The following is a 23,076-nucleotide window of genomic DNA, read 5'->3' as shown; positions in this document are numbered from 1 at the left end:
TATACAAGAATCATATACAAGAATCATAACAAGAATCATGTACAAGACATATAATGAATCATTAGAAATATACATGAGCTAGAAATGGTAGGCCTACTGAAGAAAGATGGTCATCCATTCTCCCTCCCTCCCTGATACTAAACAACAAAGTAATTACTATTAAAGTGTTTATTACTATACATGTATTAACAGTTTAATTGGAGTTGTGTTAGCCACATAAAGAAAATACATATCTAGAACTGAATTATGAAGGTTACTATGGGATTAGGTTAGACTAGAGAGAGAAGGAATGAGGATTGTGTTACAAGCAATATCCCCCTACCTGGTCGTACCCTTAAATGTCCACTAGATGGCAGGCATGTATCAGCATAAAGCAGGGGTCTACAACCTTTTTTCATCTGAGAGCTACTTTGAAAAAATTTAAGTGGCCGAGAGCTACTCATATCTTATTACTTACATTCATTCACATAACGAATTATTTTGTCTTTTTGTCTCTTTCAAAAAATATTGTGCATGTGTGTAATAAGTGTGTTGACTCATTCCTACCCTTAGTGAGATGACTGTCACTGCATGGAGTCTACTACAGTTGTGTATGCTGGAGTGTATCCACTTAGGTTCACTCTTATAGAGTCATTTAAATGGTCATCTGTCAGGCTTGTTCAGAATGTAGATTTCATTACATTCATATCAGAAAAAGCTGATTCGCAAACGTATGTAGACAAATAAAGCAAATACTTTCAGGGCTGCTTGGTGAATATTCTTATAGTTGTCTGGGTCTACCAGGCTCCAGAAATGTTGTGAATGTTGTTGCGATTGTAGCTGGACATTATTCTGGAGATTTAACCTCCATCTCCATCTCTACAGGATTGACACTGAACAGTTCATCTATCTGCTCTCAGTGTTTCCCCTAGGTTTGCTGCCTTGGGGGGGTGGCATGGACTGTGGCATGGTACCTGTACTGTAGCAATGACAATAAAGTCCATTCATTCATTCATTCATTCATTCATTCATTCATTTGACAAGAAAAATTAAGGAAATAAAAGCTCTGATGCAAGAGAATGATGTTGAAAATGTTGTCAATCGTATGGATGTGTTCAATACAAATCTCAATGAATTCAAACGACTTCATAAATCAGTGCAAGTGCTTCACCCTGAGGAGGAGAAAGGGTACGACCGGACGGACTGGTATGAACCAAAAATTAAACGTTTTATGGAATTTCAAGATGAACTTGATGTATGGATACAGGCTGCAATGGATGTTCAACCTAAACACACAACTGAATCTCTGCACCATGATACTGTTGGGCCTCATGACAGTGTCTCACACTGTTTTTTGTTTCTCTACTGTAACATAATCAGGTACATTAATAATAATTATTAATAATTACAATTTACAATACAAATACAACAATTGGAGGTCCCTCAAATTTTTTTTTGACAAAATCACCCACCAAGCCCTCATTCTGACCCAGGAAAAACCCTGGTATGTACTGTATAACATGATAGCCATCTATGAGCAATGCACTGTATATAAGATGATGACCATGGGTCTTTCTGCTGCTGACCATGGGGCTGAGTCCTGTTGATGGGGCCAATTTTTCTTTTAGAGTCTGTAGGCTACTGTATTTGTTTATTAAGATTTCATAAATATGATATATTGTCTGAATTGTTTTCTTGTTTTATAAAATGTAAATTATTTCCATTTCTTGTGCTGGTTTATTATGAACAACATGTAAAATTGCAGGAAACTAGCACAAATAATTGGGTGGGAGAGAGGGGCTGCCGCTGCCAAAACGTGCACAGTTTTGGGTCGCTCCACCGCCAAAAAAAAAGCCCTAATCTAATCATGTAGATGTTCAGTAGATCAGTCAAAACTATCTTTTGGGGAGTTTACAAATATTAACAAACAAAAAAGTAACCCTACATTATGCTGGCTGGCTGTTGATGTCATAATGGGTGATCATAGTGGAGTTAGAGTCTTGGGTGTGCCAACATTCTGGAAGACAGGCAGTTGCAGAAAGATGGCACCTTGGTAAGTACTGTATCCACTTGTCTTCCTTATATATATATATTATAACATCTGTGACCAAGCCATTGATTGGATGTTTTGGGGGGAAAAATACAATTCTATCTATTTTGACACTAAACAGAGAATATTCAAGTTGTTCTGTCGGTGTAAATTAACATTCCCAAGACCAAATAATTGGTAAACATGAGTTTCTCATGAGACTTTCCTTAACTTAGGTGGCTGATAAGGTTCAAATGGATAGCTATGTTTTCAGGTTATTTATTATCTGATATGGCCCATACGCAACATTTAGTTTTACTTTGGGCTGACTAGGTAGGATAAGGAGAAGTTTGTATACTTGTTTGGTTACACATGAGTGGATTACTTGAATACTCTTGTTGGCCTCTAATAGTATTTTTTCAACACTGAAAATGTTTATGTATGTAAAGCCTACTGTAGTTGTACTACATAAGCGTCTTTGAGTGTCTAGAAAAGGGCTATTTAAGTCTAATGTATTATTATTATTATTATTATTATTATTATTATTATTATTATTACAATGAATTTGAGGAACTTGTTGCAGTAATGACACTTCCTCCATCTTTTAGCAATAATAACCATGTCATTTTGACAACCCAGAAAATTATAAATTGTGTTTACATTTTGCTGGGTTGTCATGGTAACATTAGGCTACATGTCAGAGTGACATCATTGGAGGGTTCCAAGGGTGCATTGGGTGCAGGAAGGTCCTGACAGAGTGATGATGTCATATAATGGGGTTGCCAGGTGATATTCTAGAAGGTGAGAGTAGAACAACAGATGGTTTTAGCAGTTGGTACAGAGACACTGAAGAGGTTACGTGAGTACGATATCTTTGGATAATGATTATGTAACAGGTTGTAAATAGGCTAACTAGTTTGGTGATGGTGAAATTCCTGCTAAAAATGTGAATGTTAGTCTCAGGAATGTGTTCAAACAGCGACATCTACTGGTAGTAGAACATCTATGAAGTGATAATTTATGAAGTAATAATGTATTACTGTAACTTAGTTGGCACTGTGTCTCGGATGTGATGCTGCTGTTGCTGCAGTGTGAACTATTGATGGGTATATCCGCTTGTTAAGTCTGACGTCTAAAGTGACGTTTAGCCATTTCCGAGTCCAAATCAGAAATTCTCCGCACCGGAGTACCTGTGAACTACAGCGGTAGAATGACAGTTTAATCGTTTTTTAGACTCGGATCTATTCATACAACAAGGGACACAGCACTTTACCGTTTTCTCCATATTGTCAGGGTATTTGAGCCTCGGAAAAGCGCTATATAAATATAATTAATTATTATTATTATTTCGGCATCTCGAAGACAGCGCCTCAGCCAACGTTGGCCCCGGAAATACGTCACGACTTAACAAGCGGATAGGCCCTAGACCTCATGGATTTAAAGATGTAAAAAAAATGGAGTCTGGGTGTGGCTGCGCGGGTGCGTGTGTGTGTGTGTGTGTGTGTGTGTGTGTGTGTGTGTGTGCGTGTGTGCGTGTGTGTGTGTGTGTGTGTGTGTGTGTGTGTGTGTGTGTGTGTGTGTGTGGGGCGGGGGTCTGGATGTGGCTGCGCGGGTGTGTGTGCGCGCGAGCGCTGACTCCGCTGAGTGTCAAAGTCTAGCTCGTTTATTGTTTGAAAGTGATCCAAAGTGTCAATGCCAACAGAGATTCTTATATAAAGAAGCTTTTTCTTTACAACCCGACGTCCTAGACATATTTTTTGAAGGTAGAAATACGAAAAGGAGAATGGCTTTTTGGCACGTTGCTCCTGCAACTGATGCTTCAATCACAATGTCACGCAATATCAACGTCAGTCACTTTGGAAGTTCAAACAGCCTCACAGTCATCCATGAACTCATAGGGGACAAGTCATTCTATAATAATTATATATAAATATAAAATACGTCATTTCACATTCTCTTCCTTGTTCAGATGTTTGTAGAAAGTTATAGAAATGCCAAATAAGAAGAAGAACCAGGGAGATGACTTCAATGTCCAGTCTGCTTGGCAGCTTGAAAAGGAGTTTCCCGATGACGACATCACCTTAACCGAATCTCTGGCCCACAGAGCAGAACCCAGAGGTGTGTGTGTGTGTGTGTGTGTGTGTGTGTGTGTGTGTGTGCGTGCGTGTGTGTGTGTGCATGCGTGTGCGTGTGCGTGTGCGCGTGCGTGTGCGTGTGCGTGTGCGTGTGCGTGTGTGTGTGTGTGTGTGTGTGCGCGCGCTGAGTAGAGATCAACGTGAGTCTTGTGTGTAAATTACCGGAGAGTCTTGAATTACAGATTTGCGCTTTAAAAATGTGCCTTGACAAGTAAAAGTCTATGGGCTTGACGGCCCGCCTGTATTAATAGAGTGTTTTAACTTTTTAGGTTAAATTATTCACTTTAATTGGTCCCAGAAGGCCTTGCGGCAAGACGTCATAGAAGTTGACAGTTTAGTTTGTTGGTTTTTGAGAAATGCAAATTGTAACGTCCAGAATTAAAGTGAACATCCAATAACTCGTTTATTGTTTGAAAGTGCTCAAAAGTGTATGCCAACAGATTTTTTAATATAAAGAAGCTTTTGCTTTATAACCCGACGTCCTAGCCATCATTTAGGAAGGTAGAAATACAACAAGGATACAGATTTTTGGCACGTTGGCACGTTACTTACTTACTTACTTACTTACTTACTTACTTACTTACTTACTTACTTACTTACTTACAACTGATGCTTCGATCACAATGTCGCGCAATATCTATACGTCAGTCACTTTTGAAGTTCAAACAGCCTCACAGTCATCCATGAACTCATAGGGGACAAGTCATTCTATAATAATAATATATAAATATAAAATACGTAATTTCATATTCTCTTCCTTCCGTTTTTTATATCGTAGTCATGAGCAGGAGCACTCAGAGGAAGCTGGAGGAGAAGAGGGAGAAATGGAGGGCCGTGGTGGAGGCCAAGTGGAGGGCCGTGGCCAAGGACTCTGAGCTGGAGGCCAAGGACTCTGAGCTGGAGGCCGAGGACTCTGAGCTGGAGGCCGAGGACTCTGAGCTGGAGGCCGAGGACTCTGAGCTGGAGGCGGAGAAGGCCAGGAGCACTCAGAGGAAGCTGGAGGAGAAGAGGGAGAAATGGAGGGCCGTGGTGGAGGCCAAGTGGAGGGCCGTGGCCAAGGACTCTGAGCTGGAGGCCAAGGACTCTGAGCTGGAGGCCAAGGACTCTGAGCTGGAGGCCGAGGACTCTGAGCTGGAGGCCAAGGACTCTGAGCTGGAGGCCAAGGACTCTGAGCTGGAGGCGGAGAAGGCCAGCAGCGCTCTGGCAAAGGCGGAGTTGGAGAGAGCGAGGGAGGAGGTGGAGGATGGCCGACAGAGAGAGAAAGGCCTCCTCCAAAAGCTCCACGATATGGAGGAAGAAAAGAGGAGCCTCGTCTGTGACAACTCCGACCTGGAGAAGGAGAGGAGCCAGGCCCTCGCTGCCCAGCGAGAGACTGAGGGGAGCCTGGCCGGGGTCAAGGCGACCCTCCTGGAGACCGCCAACGCCACCAGGGAGGCAGAAGACCACATCAAGGCCCTGCAGAAAGAGGCCCTGGAGGACAAGCTGGCGGCAGCTGAGAAGGCTCAGGTGCTTGACAGGGAGGTGGAGAAAAGCAGACAGAGAGAGAGAGACCTCAAAAGAAAAGTCCATGTTATGGAGCAGGAGAGGAGGAGTCTTGTCTTGAGCACAAGAGGAGTCTTGAAGGAGAGGAGCCAGGCCTTCGCTGCCCAGCGAGAGACTTCGGAGATCCTGGCCGGGGTCAAGGCGACCCTCCTGGAGACCGCCAACGCCACCAGGGAGGCAGAGGACCACATCAAGGCCCTGCAGAAAGAGGCCCTGGAGGACAAGCTGGCGGCAGCTGAGAAGGCTCAGGTGCTTGACAGGGAGGTGGAGGAAAGCAGACAGAGAGAGAGAGACCTCAAAAGAAAAGTCCATGTTATGGAGCAGGAGAAGAGGAGTCTTGTCTGTGACAACTCCGACCTGGAGAAGGAGAGGAGCCAGGCCCTCGCTGCCCAGCGAGAGACTGAGGGGAGCCTGGCCGGGGTCACCTCCACAGCCTCGGTCACACAGCCTCAGAGGGATGCTAGTGGGAAGAAGAAGAAATGGAAATTCAGGAAATTCTGTTCAATGGTGAAGCGCAAGGTAAAACAGAAATATACAGTGAATTTATAAGAGAGCCACATTCCACATAATTTCACATTAAGGAAATGTAATGTAAAGGTAAAGTCTTACCAGTTTATCGTAAAACAACAAACAAGCTATGCATTGTTGTTGTAGGAATACTGGGGTTTTAAGAGATATGTTCTGTCATTGATTCTTCTTCTGTAACAACTGATATAGTGCAAGAGGACCAACCAGGCTGGTGTTCAGCCTCCAGCCCCAGGACAGGAGGACATCGAGGTTGCCCACGACGATGGACACAGCAGAGGTAAGTCAACATGTAGAACACATAGACCTAGGACATACTAACCAGACGCCTGATCCTGGATGTCCTATTATAAGGACGGTTATTCAGGAGGACTCAGTGCAGGACCCAAATGGTACAGGCAACGCCCAACCCTATCTAGTTTCACCCCTCTATATAACGAAGAAGTTTGAACACACTGCACCAATCCTGAGATTGCCGAACGTTGGCGCTGTCTGGCGAACGAGCCCGCGTTCATACCAGTGTATCGTTCGCCGGACAGCGCCAACGTTCTGAGGTTTCCGAATGCGATCGCGAACCGGCACGGTTCTTTGCCGGTGTGAAAGCCCTATCAGAGAATTGAATTCAAAGTACTCCTAATTGTATACAAATCACAAAATGGTCTTGGTAGACTAATCAGCTAATCATTCCAAGAGTGAAAACAAAACACGGTGCAGCAGCTTTTAGTCACTCTGCCGCATGCTCCTGGAACTCCCTGAAGAAATCAAACAGGCCCCTAAAAATATTTAAATCTAAGCTAAAAAAATGTTTTGCAACAGTAATGGTTAAACACTAACACTTCGATCTATGTCTTTTCATCCATTATCTATTATCTTATTAATTATCTTGTTAAATGTTTATCCATATATATCTATTCTTGTAATTTAAAACATATGTTACGGTACATGTGGGAATACGGTACATGTGGGAAAACTAGGGTTAGGGTTAGGTGCTAGGGTGCCAGGGTTAAGGTTAGGATTAGGGTTAGGGGTAGGGGTAGGGTTAGGGTTAGGGTTAGAATTAGGGTTCGACATGCCAGCATGTACCAAGTCACCCTAGCACCTAACCCTAACCCTAGTTTTCCCACATGTACCGTATTCCCACATGTACCGTAACACATATATATATATTTTCTTACTATCCTCCTCTTGGTATTGTTCAATGCTGTATGTAAAGCACTTTGAATTGCCTCTATTGTATGAAATGTGCTACAAATAAACTCACCTCGCCTTGCCTATGTGACACCAGATATGAGGGTATCACATGTCTTGCCAAACTTTGGCAAGGAGGATTATGGCCTCTTGGTGCGAGGGATCTGCACCAAACTGCTGGTGAATATATTTCCCGCCATATCTGCGAGAGACCTGAATGAGAAGAGCATACGCGTCACAGAGTCGGTCCTCTCAGACTTCTGCGCAGCGTCACGCATCCCACGGACTCAGGAATACCCTCGGGGTCTGGACATCTACAAGATCTACATGGATGTTCACAAGGAGCTTGTGCAACAGTTCGGTGGTGAGGAAGGCCTCAAGATGGCGGCTGAGTCCAAATATCCAGCAATTGTCAATGTTTTGGAGACGTCATTGACGACGGAGCTTCTTGGTGCGTGTGGTGCAGCACAGGCAGCCAAGAAAGGAAAGAAGGGAAAACTATTCTCTCGCTGGAAGGTATATTACACATACTGAATCTATATCTTTCAAAATGTTAATTGATAACACTGCCTTGTCTTTAACTAATTGATACAGAATTACACATTTATATTCATATGTGTAGTATTTTAGTTTGTATAATTGCATTGCTTTATTGGGATTGATAAGCTGCAACAGGTATGGCATTTCCATTTGCACCTTTTCTCAACATTCAGGGCTCCAAGAAAATAGACGGCAGTCCTCCGAAATCGATGAAGAGCAAACCTCAAAGCTCTTCCAGGCCTGTATCCTCTACAGCAGTGGTCTTCAACCGGGGGTCCGCAGAGGTACTGCAGGAGGTCTGCCAATTTCTGTCATAATAATTGACAACTTTCACCAAAATAATCAGTGAGAATTAAAAAATATAACAAAAATTATATTGAGTAAGGTACAAGAATTAATAGGCAATAATAAGCTACGTTTGACAAAAACAATTTACAAAATAAATGATGCCCATGATTCTAGAGTCTAACATAACGTCAGCTGGAGAAAAAAAACACACCTGTCTAGCAAGCTAGGTGTTGGCTAAAACGCTGCAGTTCGGTCTTCATTGCGAAATTAACGTTTATTAATAACTAGCATAACGTTTCTAATTTAGTTACTAGTTTGATAATAACAAACCCGCCTCTTTGCTTCTCTATGCGCCACATTCCACATAATTTCACATTAAGGAAGTGTAATGTAAAGGTAAAGTCTTACCAGTTTATCATAAAACAGCAGACAAGCTATGCATTGTTGTTGTAGGAATAATGGGGTTTTAAGAGATATGTTCTGTCATTGATTCTTCTTCTGTAACAACTGATATAGTGCAAGAGGACCAACCAGGTTGGTGTCCAGCCTCCAGCCCCAGGACCGGAGGACATCAATGATGGTGTCCAGCCTCCAGCCCCAGGACAGGAGGGCATCGAGGTTGCCCACGACGATGGACACAGCAGAGGTAAGTCAACATGTAGAACACATAGACCTAGGACATACTAACCAAACGAATGAAGTATTCTATTCTGTAGCTATAGGCCTGGTGAAGCTCATATGAACTCTCTCTCCTCTCTCTAGCGGCCAGCCCAGTGACAGCTGAGACGCCGCCTTGTGAGGAGAGCGGAGCTTCAAAGAAACAGAAGCGTTCCCGCCTCCAGAGGATGCTCACATCTGTGAAGAGCCTTGGGCTGCTGAGCTGCGGTCCAGGCAGACGGCCTCCGTCCCCCCAGTAACCGTCTTCACGACGATGGACACAGCAGAGGTAAGTCAACACATAGAACACATAGACCAAGGACATACTAACTAAACTAATAAAGTATTCTATTCTGTAGCTATAGGCCTGGTGAAGCTCATATGAACTCTCTCTCCTGTCTCTAGCGCCCGTCCTCCAGAGGACGCTCACAACTGCAAACAGCCTTGGCCGGAGCTGCTGCCCACCGTGAATAAAAAATAATTTGGATTGCATTCCTTTTGCTTGTGCATTTTTCATATCTTATGAACTTGTTATGCTGAAGATTGTGTAACTAGATAAGTGATCTTAAATATCATAGCTAGAAGCAACTGCGATTACAGCAACAAATATAGTAGCTAAGCATGTTTACAGCTATGCGTGAGGCAATATTAAATTTCGTTGTTTGGTACCTGTACTGTAGCAATGACAAATAAAGTCCATTCCATTCCATTCCATATCCCAATAGAAATGTAATCATAACAAGAATCATATATAAGAATCATATACAAGAATCATAACAAGAATCATGTACAAGACATATAATGAATCATTAGAAATATACATGAGCTAGAAATGGTAGGCCTACTGAAGAAAGATGGTCATCCATTCTCCCTCCCTCCCTCCCTCCCTGATACTAAACAACAAAGTAATTACTATTAAAGTGTTTATTACTATACATGTATTAACAGTTTAATTGGAGTTGTGTTAGCCACATAAAGAAAATACATATCTAGAACTGAATTATGAAGGTTACTATGGGATTAGGTTAGACTAGAGAGAGAAGGAATGAGGATTGTGTTACAAGCAATATCCCCCTACCTGGTCGTACCCTTAAATGTCCACTAGATGGCAGGCATGTATCAGCATAAAGCAGGGGTCTACAACCTTTTTTCATCTGAGAGCTACTTTGAAAAAAATTAAGTGGCCGAGAGCTACTCATATCTTATTACTTACATTCATTCACATAACGAATTATTTTGTCTTTTTGTCTCTTTCAAAAAATATTGTGCATGTGTGTAATAAGTGTGTTGACTCATTTCTACACTTAGTGAGATGACTGTCACTGCATGGAGTCTACTACAGTTGTGTATGCTGGAGTGTATCCACTTAGGTTCACTCTTATAGAGTCATTTAAATGGTCATCTGTCAGTCTTTCAGAATGTAGATTTCATTACATTCATATCAGAAAAAGCTGATTCGCAAAGGTATGTAGACAAATAAAGCAAATACTTTCAGGGCTGCTTGGTGAATATTCTTATAGTTGTCTGGGTCTACCAGGCTCCAGAAATGTTGTGAATGTTGTTGCGATTGTAGCTGGACATTATTCTGGAGATTTAACCTCCATCTCCATCTCTACAGGATTGACACTGAACAGTTCATCTATCTGCTCTCAGTGTTTCCCCTAGGTTTGCTGCCTTGGGGGGGTGGCATGGACTGTGGCATGGAACCCCCCCCCCCCCTCGGTGATGATAACTCAGCATTACGGGTTGGTTGGGGGTAAGACCCTGCGACATACCAGCGTCATGTCCAGGGGGTGTACTTGTACATCAAGCCGCCTCACGCTACAGAAACAGGAAAATCCTGCCCTATGGGCCATTAGGCTCGAGAACCATCGGTTCACAAGGCTACTTATGTGGTCTTGACTACCTGTCCACTTTCTCACCTGGTTCTTGCTGTCTCTCTCTCTGGTGTGCCGACACCATCCTGCTCTCTCTCCTTCTCTCCCTCTCTATCCTCCTCTCTCCCTCTTTTGCTGTCAACCAAAAGGCAAACATAACGGTGCCGCATCAATATGCCGACGGACCGTTGTGCCGACAGCCCTCCCTGCATGTGAATGCTCTCCGCTTCTCTGTTACGGTACATGTGGGAAAACTAGGGTTAGGGTTAGGTGCTACGTCGACTTGGTACATGCTGGCATGTCTAACCCTAACCCTAATCCTATCCCTAACCCTAACCCTACCCCTAACCCCAACCCTACCCCTAACCCTAACCCCAACCCTAACCTTAACCGTAGCACCCTAGCCTAGCACCTAACCCTAACCCTAACCCTAACCTTAACCGTAGCACCCTAGCACCTAACCCTAACCCTAGTTTTCCCACATGTACCGTCTTGTCAGCTCTCGCAGAAATCCGCTAATAAACTGTCGGCATCGTGGTCCGTCGGCACAGCGGGTGGCCCCCAACATAACAACCAGAGTATTTATAATCTAATAAGAGGTATAAATTGATCCATATCAATTTATAACATTATTATAATTGAATATTGGATTGCTGTGGGCAATGCAGTCAGATAATGTCATTTTGACTTTACTCTCACCTGAAAAAAAATCGTATGTCCATCTATAAAAAACAGACATTTCCAATGCTTCAATCCACTGTCCATGTACTGTAAATATGCCATTATGGTATTACCATGAAACCCAATTCTAGCAGAATAAGAAAGATTGTATATCTACTTTAAGTAAAATAATAAAGTGCATCCAGTTAGCTCTTTAGCTGGCAAGTGTGCAGCAGACTAGCTCATCTAATCACCTCTGAGCTAGCTAGTTAGAACAGGAGACGAAAGGAGACCAGAGGGAGAGAGAGGCAGAGAGAGAGAGAGAGAGAGAGAGTACCCGTTCCCAGAGTCCCGTCTGTCTGAGCTCCCCCCCCCCTCCCCGGGTGGCACCCCCCCCCCCCCCCCCCCCCCCACCTGCCCTCCTCCATCATGACCACCAGAGGAAGCAGTCGCCCCAACGGCACGCTGCCCCAGACCAAGATCTGCCAGTTCAAACTCGTGCTTCTGGGGGACATGGCTGTGGGCAAGTCCAGCTTGGTTCTGCGCTTCGTCAAGGGCCAGTTCGACGAGTTCCAGGAGACCACCATCGGAGGTAAGGGGGAGGAGGGGTTTGGTTTGTTTTGTTTATTTGGATCCACTATTAGATACAGCAAATATGCAGTAGCTATTCTTCCTGGGGTCCTCATACCATACTTTCAAACAATTTTTCATCTTAAACACTTAAATACAGACAATACACTTCCATAACATTCATACATACATACATACATACATTAGCTCTATTATTTACATTTAACCACTACGCCAGCCAGACCGCTGTGATGACAGCAATGCAAGTTGAGACAATTACTTTTTTTTTCTACACTCTTTTCTTTATTGATCTATCGATCTATCTATCACACTTTCAAAATATCAAGTTATCTATCACACAATCAAACTATCTATCGATCGATCACACTTTCAAAATATCAAATTATCTATCTTTCACACAGTCAACCTATCCATCTATCTATCTCGTGTGAAGTGGGAACTAATATTTCCTAAAAGAGGAACTGTCGTTCGGGATGTAGTTTCCGCCTGTGAGCCTTTTTTGACGCGCGTCTTACCATAGCCTGTGTTTTAGCCTGGTCGCGACCAATTATATCTGACTCAGAAGGAGCTCAACCAAGCAGCGAATTATTTGAGCCACATTGATGGCACCGAACGCAAGCTAACATTTTCGAGGCTTAGAACTTTATCGAGGCTTAGAACTTTATCGAGCTTCGTGGAATACCCCCCAGCTCCTTCCCTTCTTGTGATTTTTTTTTTTACGTTTTTTTTTCTTTTTTTTTCTTTCCTAACACCAGGGGAGCCACCCCTCCTAAATTTCGTTGTTTGGTACCTGTACTGTAGCAATTCATTCATTCATTCATTCATTCATTCATTCATTCATTCATTCATTCATTCATTCATTCATTCATTCATTCATTCTGATGTCAGAGCTAAATAAACTAGAAAAAGAAGTTCCAGAAGAAACTTTGTGTGCTTCCAAAGTGTCATTTTGGCAGTGGAAAATATGTTTTTATAGATTTGCTAGGTAGTTGAAAGAAAGTGAGAATCTTATGATGGTAACAGATGAAGGTAGAGATAGATAGAATGTTAGATAGATGGATAAGATGAGCCACGGGTACTTCAGAGAAGTGGGTAGACGGTTGGTTGGATAAATAGAATGTTAGATAGATAAATAGATGTATAGGATGAGCCAGGGGTATTTCAGTGGAGTGGGTAGAGAGTTGGTTGGTTGGTTGGTTGGTTGGTTGAGAGTGGTAGTTGGTTGGTTAACTGGATGAGAGTTTTTGTTACAAAAAGCTTAATAGTTTTAACCGTTATCAGAAAGCTTTTATCAGGGCTGATGATGATGTTCTGGATAGTTGAAAGGAAGTGAGATAGGTTGCTTGATTGGATGGATGAATTAATAGATTAAATCCTTTCTTGCTGAAGCAAGCCCACTTATTATAGGATAACTTGCATCACAACAAACAGTTGTAGAATTACAACAACAACAACAACAACAAAAATGTTAACACAAAATGTGACCGTGGCATCTGAACTATTTGAATAATCAAATCATCAAAATGAATATAACCAGTGAACGAGATCAAAATGAATGCAACCAGCTGAATTTGTTTTGGGTGCAAGTAGGCTACCTCCTTTTCCGCTAGATGGCGGCATAACACTAAAAACATAACTAGACTGATTCGCTCTCCTTCCATCGTCCAATGAAACAATGTAACATCGACATTGACAACATCGACAGTTGCTACATTGTAGCCACCTAACATAATTTCAATGTAACTTGGATAATGTCGGAAATGTTTGACAAGAGGATATATGATAGGTTATATAGGATGTATATAGATATATGTTGAGTGTCTAACCCTTAGCTGAAAAAAATTACATTTATGGCAACTATTTCCAAGATTCAACTATGTATTTCGGCCTACATGTAAAACGTAGAATGCATTGAATTGAATAGAACTTTACAGAGAAAGTGTACTCTTTTGCGTTTGAGAATGATGACCACCAGGTGGATCTTCTTGAGTGAGCGGAGTCCTCCGGGAGGCGAATTTGCGGAACCTAGGATGGTAGGGGATGGTAGGGCGACTCGCCAGCCAATGAGGGGGCTCTTCACGAGTGCTTCGCCAACCAATCAGGTAGCGGTATTGCCCTGCCTTCCACTACCATCCTAGGTTTCGCAAATTCATAGGGGAGGAGCTGGACACGCACGCTCCTTCCTACAGAGTAATAATGTAAAGAGAGTGCCTCTTCATTTGATCCAGTCAGACTGTATGTGTGTGTGGTTACTGTTCACAGCGGGTCGTTGTCCAGGGCATGAGGGTGGCAGGCCATGCGTAAACAAACAGACAAGGGGAGATAATGGTGCCCAGCTACTCATAGAAACCGAAGAGTCGTTCATGTTTTCACTAACCACTCTCTGTGTGTGTTAACAGAGGAGCATCGGTGCATTTGTTAACCTCTGTTATTGTCTCCACGTTTCCAACCATCTCTTCCTACCTGCTCCCTTCACCATGGGGTGTTCCTCCTCCAGCACACAGACTGTTGATCAAGAAAAGAGACCGGGTACAAAACCAGAGGAGAGCAATGGAGATACATTTGGTGAGTAGCATTTTTCAGGACCAGAGGACACTTTTTAAAACTTTTAGCAAAGATATATAGGATATATAAATGCATATTGTTTTTGCCCTTGAACAACTTCTAACCTTGTAGAGTAATGTTGTGTAATGTCAATAATCTATGTTGTGCCACATGTTATGTGAAAACCATTGAGAATATGTAGATGTTTTCATAGGGGGTGGGGCGTTGAGTTGGGATGTTTAGGCATAATTCGTCTTCTCAAATCCGTTCCTTTCTCCTATTGCTTTTGATTACTAGAAAACCTTATAATCACTAGTGATTACTCAACTATTATGCATCTCCAATTGACATGGATAATATTGTACTGTAGGATATGTCATGTGTTTCTCTATTAACCAACTCCAGCCATTTTGTGACTTATTTATCAATAAGTAAAGCAAAACAGGACAGTGACAGTAAACTTTTCTTTTGTGCTGTTGAGTCGAGCTCATGCAACTCTGATCAAGCTGTATTTTTAAAAGCACCGTGTGTTCAATGAGGTGTGTGTCCAATGAGTACATCTGCACCCTGAGGGCACGGTTCTGACCCAACCTGTTTGCTGTGATTTGTCTGACACACATACATATCATATCTCACACTGTGATCCTCCTAGCTCTTGATAATATCAAAAGAAACCTGAGCTTGAACATCATTTTTATTTTGATTGCTGGAATGAAATCTGGCTATGATGATGTGATGTGTTCGATTCCAGAGGGGCGTGTTACTTTTCTTTGTTAGGATGGTAAATCAGGTTTTCTGTGAAAGGATTTCCCCAAAAGTTACCAGTTTCAGTATTACAATGGATCAGATTGTTTTTCATATGCCTCTCCGAACCTATGTGTTCTGAATGCCTAAACTAATACACAACATATCGCATGGCTTTAGAGATAGCAACTCTGACAAACAATAGGTACAAGGGCAGTGTTAGAGAGGAGGGGGGGGGTGGAGAGACAGACTTTAGTATGATGTCCTCATGGGAAAAAGCCCAGAGCCATACCAACATTCCATTGATAGCACGGCGAAGCCTTCGCTTTCTTTTGTAAATCAGTATGGCATGTAAATGTGCTGGGCACCATTTGTGTAGCTTTGCATGTTGGCCTGTGTTCCAGACCTGGAGCTGCCCACTGAGAGGCCTGACACACACTGGCCATATTGTCCATTCATGGACCCTGCCACATGGCTTCTTCATGCCAGGCACAGCTGAGGGGATTATGTAATCATTTAATGTACATTGTGTACTCTCTGGCCATTTGGGTTAGGGTTACACACACACACTGATTGTTTTGATGTAAATTTAGCATGTGAGCATTCTCCTCACTTTATACAACTCTTGAACAGGACTACAGTATGTTCAGAATTATACGTATATTGGGGTTAAATGTGCTTGTCTCATATCAGATACTTTCTAAATGGAAATGATCAGATTTACATCAGATGTAAAGAAAATAATATATATATATATTATATATAAGATTTACATCAGATGGGAAAGTCCCTTGAGGAACATTTGGCTACTTTGCATTTCAGACGTTTGAAAGGACAGGAAATGTGGGGAACTAGTCTAGGATAAGAGACAAGTCCCTCTGTTCCCCATTACTGGTGCAGTGCTGGCACTGTGGATCATAGATGGGGCTTGGGGCTGTCTGTGTCAGGGCATTTCAGAGCCAGGTCACCTGGAAATGCTCTCTCTGGTTCCAGGGGTTTACGTCACTATGACAAGAGCGATTGTGCCCTGATTGCTGCCCTGTCAATATGGCACAGGATGGTAGTGGTGGTATAGAGTGGCCTCTCACCACCAGCTGTATGCCATCCAAGATGACAGCAGTCCCATCCCCCCAGCCCTGGCCAGGCACTGTTTTGACTGGGATCTCTGTCATCTTTGGCTGCTAATCATGTTGACACACGTCAAGTCATCCATGCTCAGAGAGGCTCTGTCTCGCCCGGCCCTCAAGGCCCCATCAGTCACAGACAACAGCTTTTCTATCTGTGGAAGCTGCAAAACATGCTTGGTGGTTGTAAACTGAAAACGTACCTGGGTTAAAACTTAGAACTTGGAAAAAGTGGTCATCTTTTAAAAAGAGCAATGTCAAGCTTTGTGAATGGTGTCGACCTTTCTGAATCAGATGTGTACAGTATGTTCCTTTTGTCGAAACATGTTTCCCTCACACAACGACAACATTCCTTTCAACAGTTTTATTCAGTTCTTGCTCGGCCACGTGAGAAGTGTAATTTGACCCAGGTGTTCCCTAATGACCCCCTCCCCCTAAAGACATTACAGCGACCCAGCATTTTCCCTGCGCTGTCTTTCTCCACGAGCACATCATATTACATAACATACAGACATCCTGCACAACTACTGTACTACAGTGCAACGTTATGAGAGTAGTTCATAAATATTCCCCCATCATCACCTCATAACTCTCCTCTGGTCTATTGAGGAAAGATTTGGATGTGTTCATGCGTCTCTGTTGCTCTCCTTCCATTGCCCCACTTTTATGTTTTGTGCTAGCCCATCACATTCCTTTCCAGTCATTGCTCCCTGGCCTTTTGAGTACTTCAACGGTCCAATAAAATCAGGAAGCCGGTGCGTCAAGCTAGAGACCATTGGTTAATTCGATCATTTGGTTTATGTCATGCATGAACAATGCTTATTGTTTATGTGGGGATGTTAACAGTGACATGTGTGAACTAATGAGAAAGTGGTGATCAGTCTCTTTTTAGTAGACGACATCCTGATCTCTTGTGCTCTGCAGTTCCAGGGCTGATCAGTGCATCGGCTCTCTTTAAAGGCCAATGTTGGCTTAGGAGATGCGGGAACAGCAGAGCCAGAACAACCTCAGCCCAGTGTGTGTGCCTTGTCCCTAGGGCTAAGACAAATGCAGTTTTTCAATCATTCACATTCTTTCTCAGCCACGGAAATGGAGGATGTTTTTTTTTATCATGTCGTGCCATGTCTCATTTTTGATTTCCCTGAGCCAGAGCCACCCCAGTCAAACCAAGTTTTAACAAGGTGTATTTCTGTTTAGTGCATATATATGAATATATGGATATACCATTAGGTTCTATAAGAAATGTTTTTGCTGGCAGTTATTCCCATAGAATTATATTTGTATTGTTATTATTCCAACCATGGGCTTCCAGTGATCTCAGGAAGCTGTGTGTTCTCATGGTGTATTACGTTGTTATTGGATCTACACAGAAATATGCCCCTAGAACTTACAGGAAGGAACTCAATCTTTTATTGGGAATCTGTAATAAACCTTCTGAAAGTGAGGCGCAGGCACCGGCTACGAGACACAAGGCTCTTTGATTTAGATTTGTAGCTTGGAAACTAAAATGAAAAAAATTGCTTTTCAGAACAGTAGGCTAAGTCAAAAGAGATAGACTGCCAATTTACTTAGAATATGAATGATGTGTGAAAGTAAAAATAAATAAGTGTGAAAGAAAGGTTTAAAGAAGCCATACTCACCATGTTTTTCATTTAATAATCCAAAACATTCAGTTGAAAACTGCAGGATACACAACAACTAAGTATTTGCATACAAAGTGATGAAATGGCACAACAGCAAATGTTTAAATGATTTAAATAAATGTGTTAGCCAACCTGAACAAATGGTACATTTACATTGCTGACCTTGGTGGCATCCTAAACACAAATGGCTTATTTGCCAGTTGAAATAAGTGATCAAAGATTCCTGCAGTTGGATTTTAATCCTTTGACCCCTACAGAACATTTTCCATTGGGGGGAAATTGAGTTAATCGACTATAAAGAAGCTTATGTGGCCTATTGTATATTACTTATCTGGACTGGTTTAATCTCAGCATGTAATGGATTTATTGTTACATTTTTCCTTTACATAAGCATCGCTCAGCAGTATGCATGCATGGTTTAATTGTATACCAGCCCCCTGCTTTGTAAGATACTGTTTTGTTGCAGGTCTTGGCTAAGTTTCCCCCCATTATTAAAGGGAGACGTATGTATTGTGATGCATACTTTACCCATTGTATGTTTTAGATGCATAGAAATCACTCTTGTGCTTTCCTTAACTGAGCATTAGGTTTCTTATCTCTGTATGATACTTGTGTTAGCTGGTAATACATCACCTGCGGCTCTAGTCATGCTTTACAGGGTATTGTAATGTTTTAGAAACCATTGCCGTGACTTATTTGAGGTTGTTTTGACAACCACATAGCAACCAGATTAGTTATCACCAGGAGAGACAAAGCTAATCTGTGCTCATTGGTCAATCGTCAATCGTCTTTTTCTTCAGAAAAAACGTCTGTTGCCATTAATTGATCCTTAAAACATAATGGTGGAACTTTTTAAATGTACTTTACAGTCATCCTGATCTATCTTATTTGATCAGTTGAGTAGTTTATGTTTCCAAGACCTATCTTTAACCTCTCTTTATTTCTGTGTTAATACAGTGGTCAGAAATGGCATCATTGCAGAAGACACAGAGACCATTGCAGACCAGATGCAGCTGCCTGTCCAGAGCGCCCTGCCGGACGACTTCCTCCCCGGGGGGTCAGACGAGGAGCCTATATCCATGGGCCAGGAGGCTGAGGAGAGCCTAGGCTGTGGTGAAGACCTACTGGCCGTCACAGAACCTGAACCAGAACCTGAACCAGAACCCGAGCCTGAACCTGCGCCCACCACAGAGGCTGTGGCCCCTGTAGAAGCTGTAGCTCCAGTAGAAGTGGCAGCCCCTGTAGAAACGGTGGTGGCTGAGGCAGAGGTGTCGGCTCCTGCAGAGGAGGTGGTGGCTGAGGAGGTGGTGGCTGCTGTTGAAACTGTTGCTGCCCCAGTTGAAGTAGCTGCCCCAGTGGAGGTTGTTGCCCCAGTGGAGGTTGTTGCCCCAGTTGAGGTGGCTGCCCCAGTTGAGGTGGCTGCCCCAGTTGATGTGATTGCCCCAGTAGAGGTGGCTGTCCCAGTGGAGGTTGTTGCCCCAGTTGATGTGATTGCCCCAGTAGAGGTGGCTGCCCCAGTAGAGGTAGCTGCCCCAGTTGATGTGATTGCCCCAGTAGAGGTGGCTGCCCCAGTGGAGGTTGTTGCCCCAGTTGAGGTAGCTGCCCTGGTTGAGGCTTCCGCCCCCGAGGTGGCAATCAGTGCAGAGGCAGCCGTCGTAGCTGAAACTGTCCCAGAGGTAGCAGTCCCAGAGGCAGCTCCTGTTGCAGTAGTGGAGACCCCAGCTGTAGCCCAGGCTGTGGTGGAGGAGACCAAAGAAACCCCAGCCCCTGCCCCTGTCGAGGCCGCCCCAGTGGAGGCAGTACCCAGCGTCCCAGAAGTGGCCCCCACAACTGAACTGGCTGCTGAGGCGCCGGCGAAGGAGGCTGAACCCGCAGCAGAGGCAGCAGCAGTCCCTAGTGTGGCAGCGGAGAGTGTAGAGGCCCCTGCAGCAGCACCCGCCGCCCCCGAGCCTGTACCAGTCCCAGCCCCAGCCCCAGCCCCAGTCGAGGTCCCAGAACCCTCACCAGCGGCCCCTGCCCCCGTGGTGCAGGCTGAAGGTATGTACTGGCATGAGGCCTCCTCCTTATCACTGACACTTTGCTCATTCATCAACATCAATCAAATCAGCATAAAATGGACACTTTAATGACTACCTTTTAATGCTACGCTCCCAAAATAGTCACAGAGTCACTCTTAACATTTTGCTCTTTTTAATTAACCTTTTGTGGCTTTTGGATCTATTGCAATGCAGTGTGGTCACATATTTAACCTCCGTCAACACAAACAAGTTATGGCTGTTTGATAAAGGAATTCCAAAACTTCAAAGGGGTGATGATTGTTCTATCTCATGTATTCATTCCAATTGGACTCATTGGTTTGCGGGAATCATCTGTCTTACCACAGTGCCACGTATTAACCTGTCTGATCAGCCTGGCAGTGTGTGGGAGGCTGGGGAGTCCACCCCTGCCACGGGCTGAAATAGCTAAGACATCGCCACAAACGGGTAGCTGTGAGGAGATTGAGCATGTGCAAACAAGCAGTGAGATGTTAATGTTAATGTTATTTATAATGCGGCCCCCATCCAACTTTTACATCGGCCCGGGGCGCAGAGATAAGGAAAACACAATTGAATGGCCTTAATCAGTAAGCTGCACATATTTACACACTTCAAACTGATAAAGGCTGTCAGTTTGCCTAGTCTATATTTTGTTAAGATGGCTGTAATTAATGGGTCTATTGGGTCTATAGGTAGGATAACTAGTTTGACAAGAACACCCCCCAAGGCCTTTATGCCCTCATTAACAAACCAGTTGCTAAGCAGTATCCAACACACTTAGTGGTGTAAAAAGTTTTCATGGTTAACCATTGAACCATTCAGCTCTTCTTTTAATGAATAATTTCTTATTTGTATGCTTGCAAAGCACTCTTTTGGTTGTTCCAGGCAGCTTCACAGATAAACAGGAAGGATATTGTTTTCACAGAGAGCTGGACAAATAATGCAGTGGACGACAATGCAGCCACAGAATGACAAAAGGCCGTTCTTGAGTGTGTCACTTCTTCTCGAGGCCTTGTTAGCACAACAGCCCCAGTCATACATCTCTCACTTATTGTGCTCTGTGAACTACCCCGGATCAGTTTAAGCACTGTTTCCCTGGATTACATAAGACATGTAAATGCCCTTGCCTTCAGCTCTAATGCATAAATGCATGTCAAGTGAACTGTACGTTTCAACATGGCCACGGAGAGTGCCAGAGAGAATCCAGTCTTTTGTCCCCTGTGAGGCATGTAGTGTAGTATGTGGTATGTAGCGTGTAGTACACTTCTCTGTATAGATCATGTAGACTTTGTAATGGAATGGTTGAGATGATCTTATCCTTGCCTTGTTCAAGAGATGCCAGAACACCATGAATCTGTAAACTTACAATGGAATCTTTACAATGACATTAGAAGCATGGATCACCCCCACACCCCCAACACATTAGCAGCCACAGAATTAGTTTCTTTAATTTAGTCTTTAAATCATGTTTTCAATGTAAGCTTTAATGGTATACAAATTATACATATATAATGAATAGAATATATTAATAATTATCATTATTGATAAATCAGTCCTAGAAAGTGTGCTGGGTAGACCTCTGGGATTCATATGTGCTCTTCAAACCCCCGAAAGAACATACTGTACTTTTTGGGCAGAGAGGCCCCTTCAGGCAGCACGTGCAGGACTAGGAGGCGTTGCATAACACGAGCAGCCGCCCCTCTGTGTGTGCTCTGTGTGTGCTCTGTATGTGCATGTCCCACACCCTATAGCCTAGACATTAGCCTTTCACTAAACTGGCTCTGCTGAACAAGATATTCTGGTGTCAGGAATGTTGACTCGTCTTCTTTGTGTCATAAAAGATAATGGTGCATCGTCACTCAACCAGTGTCCAAATTAGACCCACTTCAGTGGTGGAATGTCACAGGAGTATGTGTGTGTGTGCTGTTTCTAGGGAGTCTGGTGGAGACGGCGGTGGCAGCGGCAGAGGTCGCTCAGACAGAGGTCGCTCCGGAAGCTGCAGCTGAGAATGCCAAAAAAGAGGACTAAGAAGACTCACAAACTGAAGCCCTTGGTGAGACTCGATCCTAACGTCACATTCTATATCATATCATCTCATATACTTGTTTAAGAGGTCAGTATCATTCAGTCTATACACTTCTTAACCAAAACATGTCTCGTCTTTCAGTGGCAAGTGGAAAGGAACCAGAATCTACTTTGGACAAACCTGTTTCCTCACAGGGATGATCGGTGGAAATAATGCACAAACCCAAAGATTCAAGTGAAAAGGCTACTGGAAAACAACAAACACACATCTACTGTACACACTCACTCACATATACCTAGATGCAGACTAGCTAAATCCACATTACTGTTAGTCTTACACCGTGGTGCCATAATATCCTGTAAAGGAAGAGGGGTCACTTTTTTTCCATACATTTGTATATATAATCCTTCTCACTTGTGATACAGGCATTGTTAATTAGAACTAAGAAGTGCCTCAAGCCACATGTGCTTTCAAGAGAGAGAGAGAGATCTCAGACTCTGACAGGTGAAGCAAAATGATGCACTACTATTTAGCAAAACTGTGAACTCCAGGTTCAGAGACCACATTGTCACTTTTAACGTCAATGTAGACTCAACATTGTGTTGAACAGCTTTGTGTGAAAATGTTACATATAAAATCCATTACTACTTAATAACTAAGTTATTATGAGGAATACAAAGCCAAACGTATAACAACTGTGAATGGAAAATGTGCGCAATCTCGCGCTCAACCATGCCCTCTTGCATTTTGCATATTTTTCTAAATCCTTCTAATGTTGAATCCAATTCAAATACAGTACGTTTATTTAACAAATAGGTTATGGAAATACTAAGGGCTTAACAATAGACCTGGAGTGTACAGTGTAATGTTGATAAGAGATACTGTATGTTGCATGCATGTTAGTACTTTTCTTTTCCATATCACCTTTGTTTGAATATTTCACTACAC

General features: G+C 43.1%; 1 protein-coding gene across 1 annotated transcript; it reads left to right on the top strand.

The window, feature by feature from the left end:
- Positions 1–14,488: 14,488 nt before the first annotated feature.
- On the top strand, positions 14,489–22,933 carry LOC308166037 (uncharacterized protein; the record flags this gene model as incomplete). Its single annotated transcript, XM_080540266.1, has 4 exons — positions 14,489–14,576; positions 19,024–20,103; positions 22,036–22,155; positions 22,270–22,933. 3 exons carry the CDS (start codon positions 14,489–14,491, stop codon positions 22,128–22,130), a joined length of 1,263 nt encoding a protein of 420 aa, XP_080396392.1. The 3' UTR covers positions 22,131–22,155; positions 22,270–22,933.
- Between the last annotated feature and the right edge of the window lie 143 nt (positions 22,934–23,076).

This window comes from Nansenia antarctica (genome assembly GCF_963989245.1).
Source record: "Nansenia antarctica genome assembly, chromosome: 10".
Taxonomy (NCBI): Eukaryota; Metazoa; Chordata; class Actinopteri; order Argentiniformes; family Microstomatidae; genus Nansenia; species Nansenia antarctica.
Note: the sequence above shows the minus strand (reverse complement) of the source record. Positions and strands in the feature narration are given on the sequence as shown.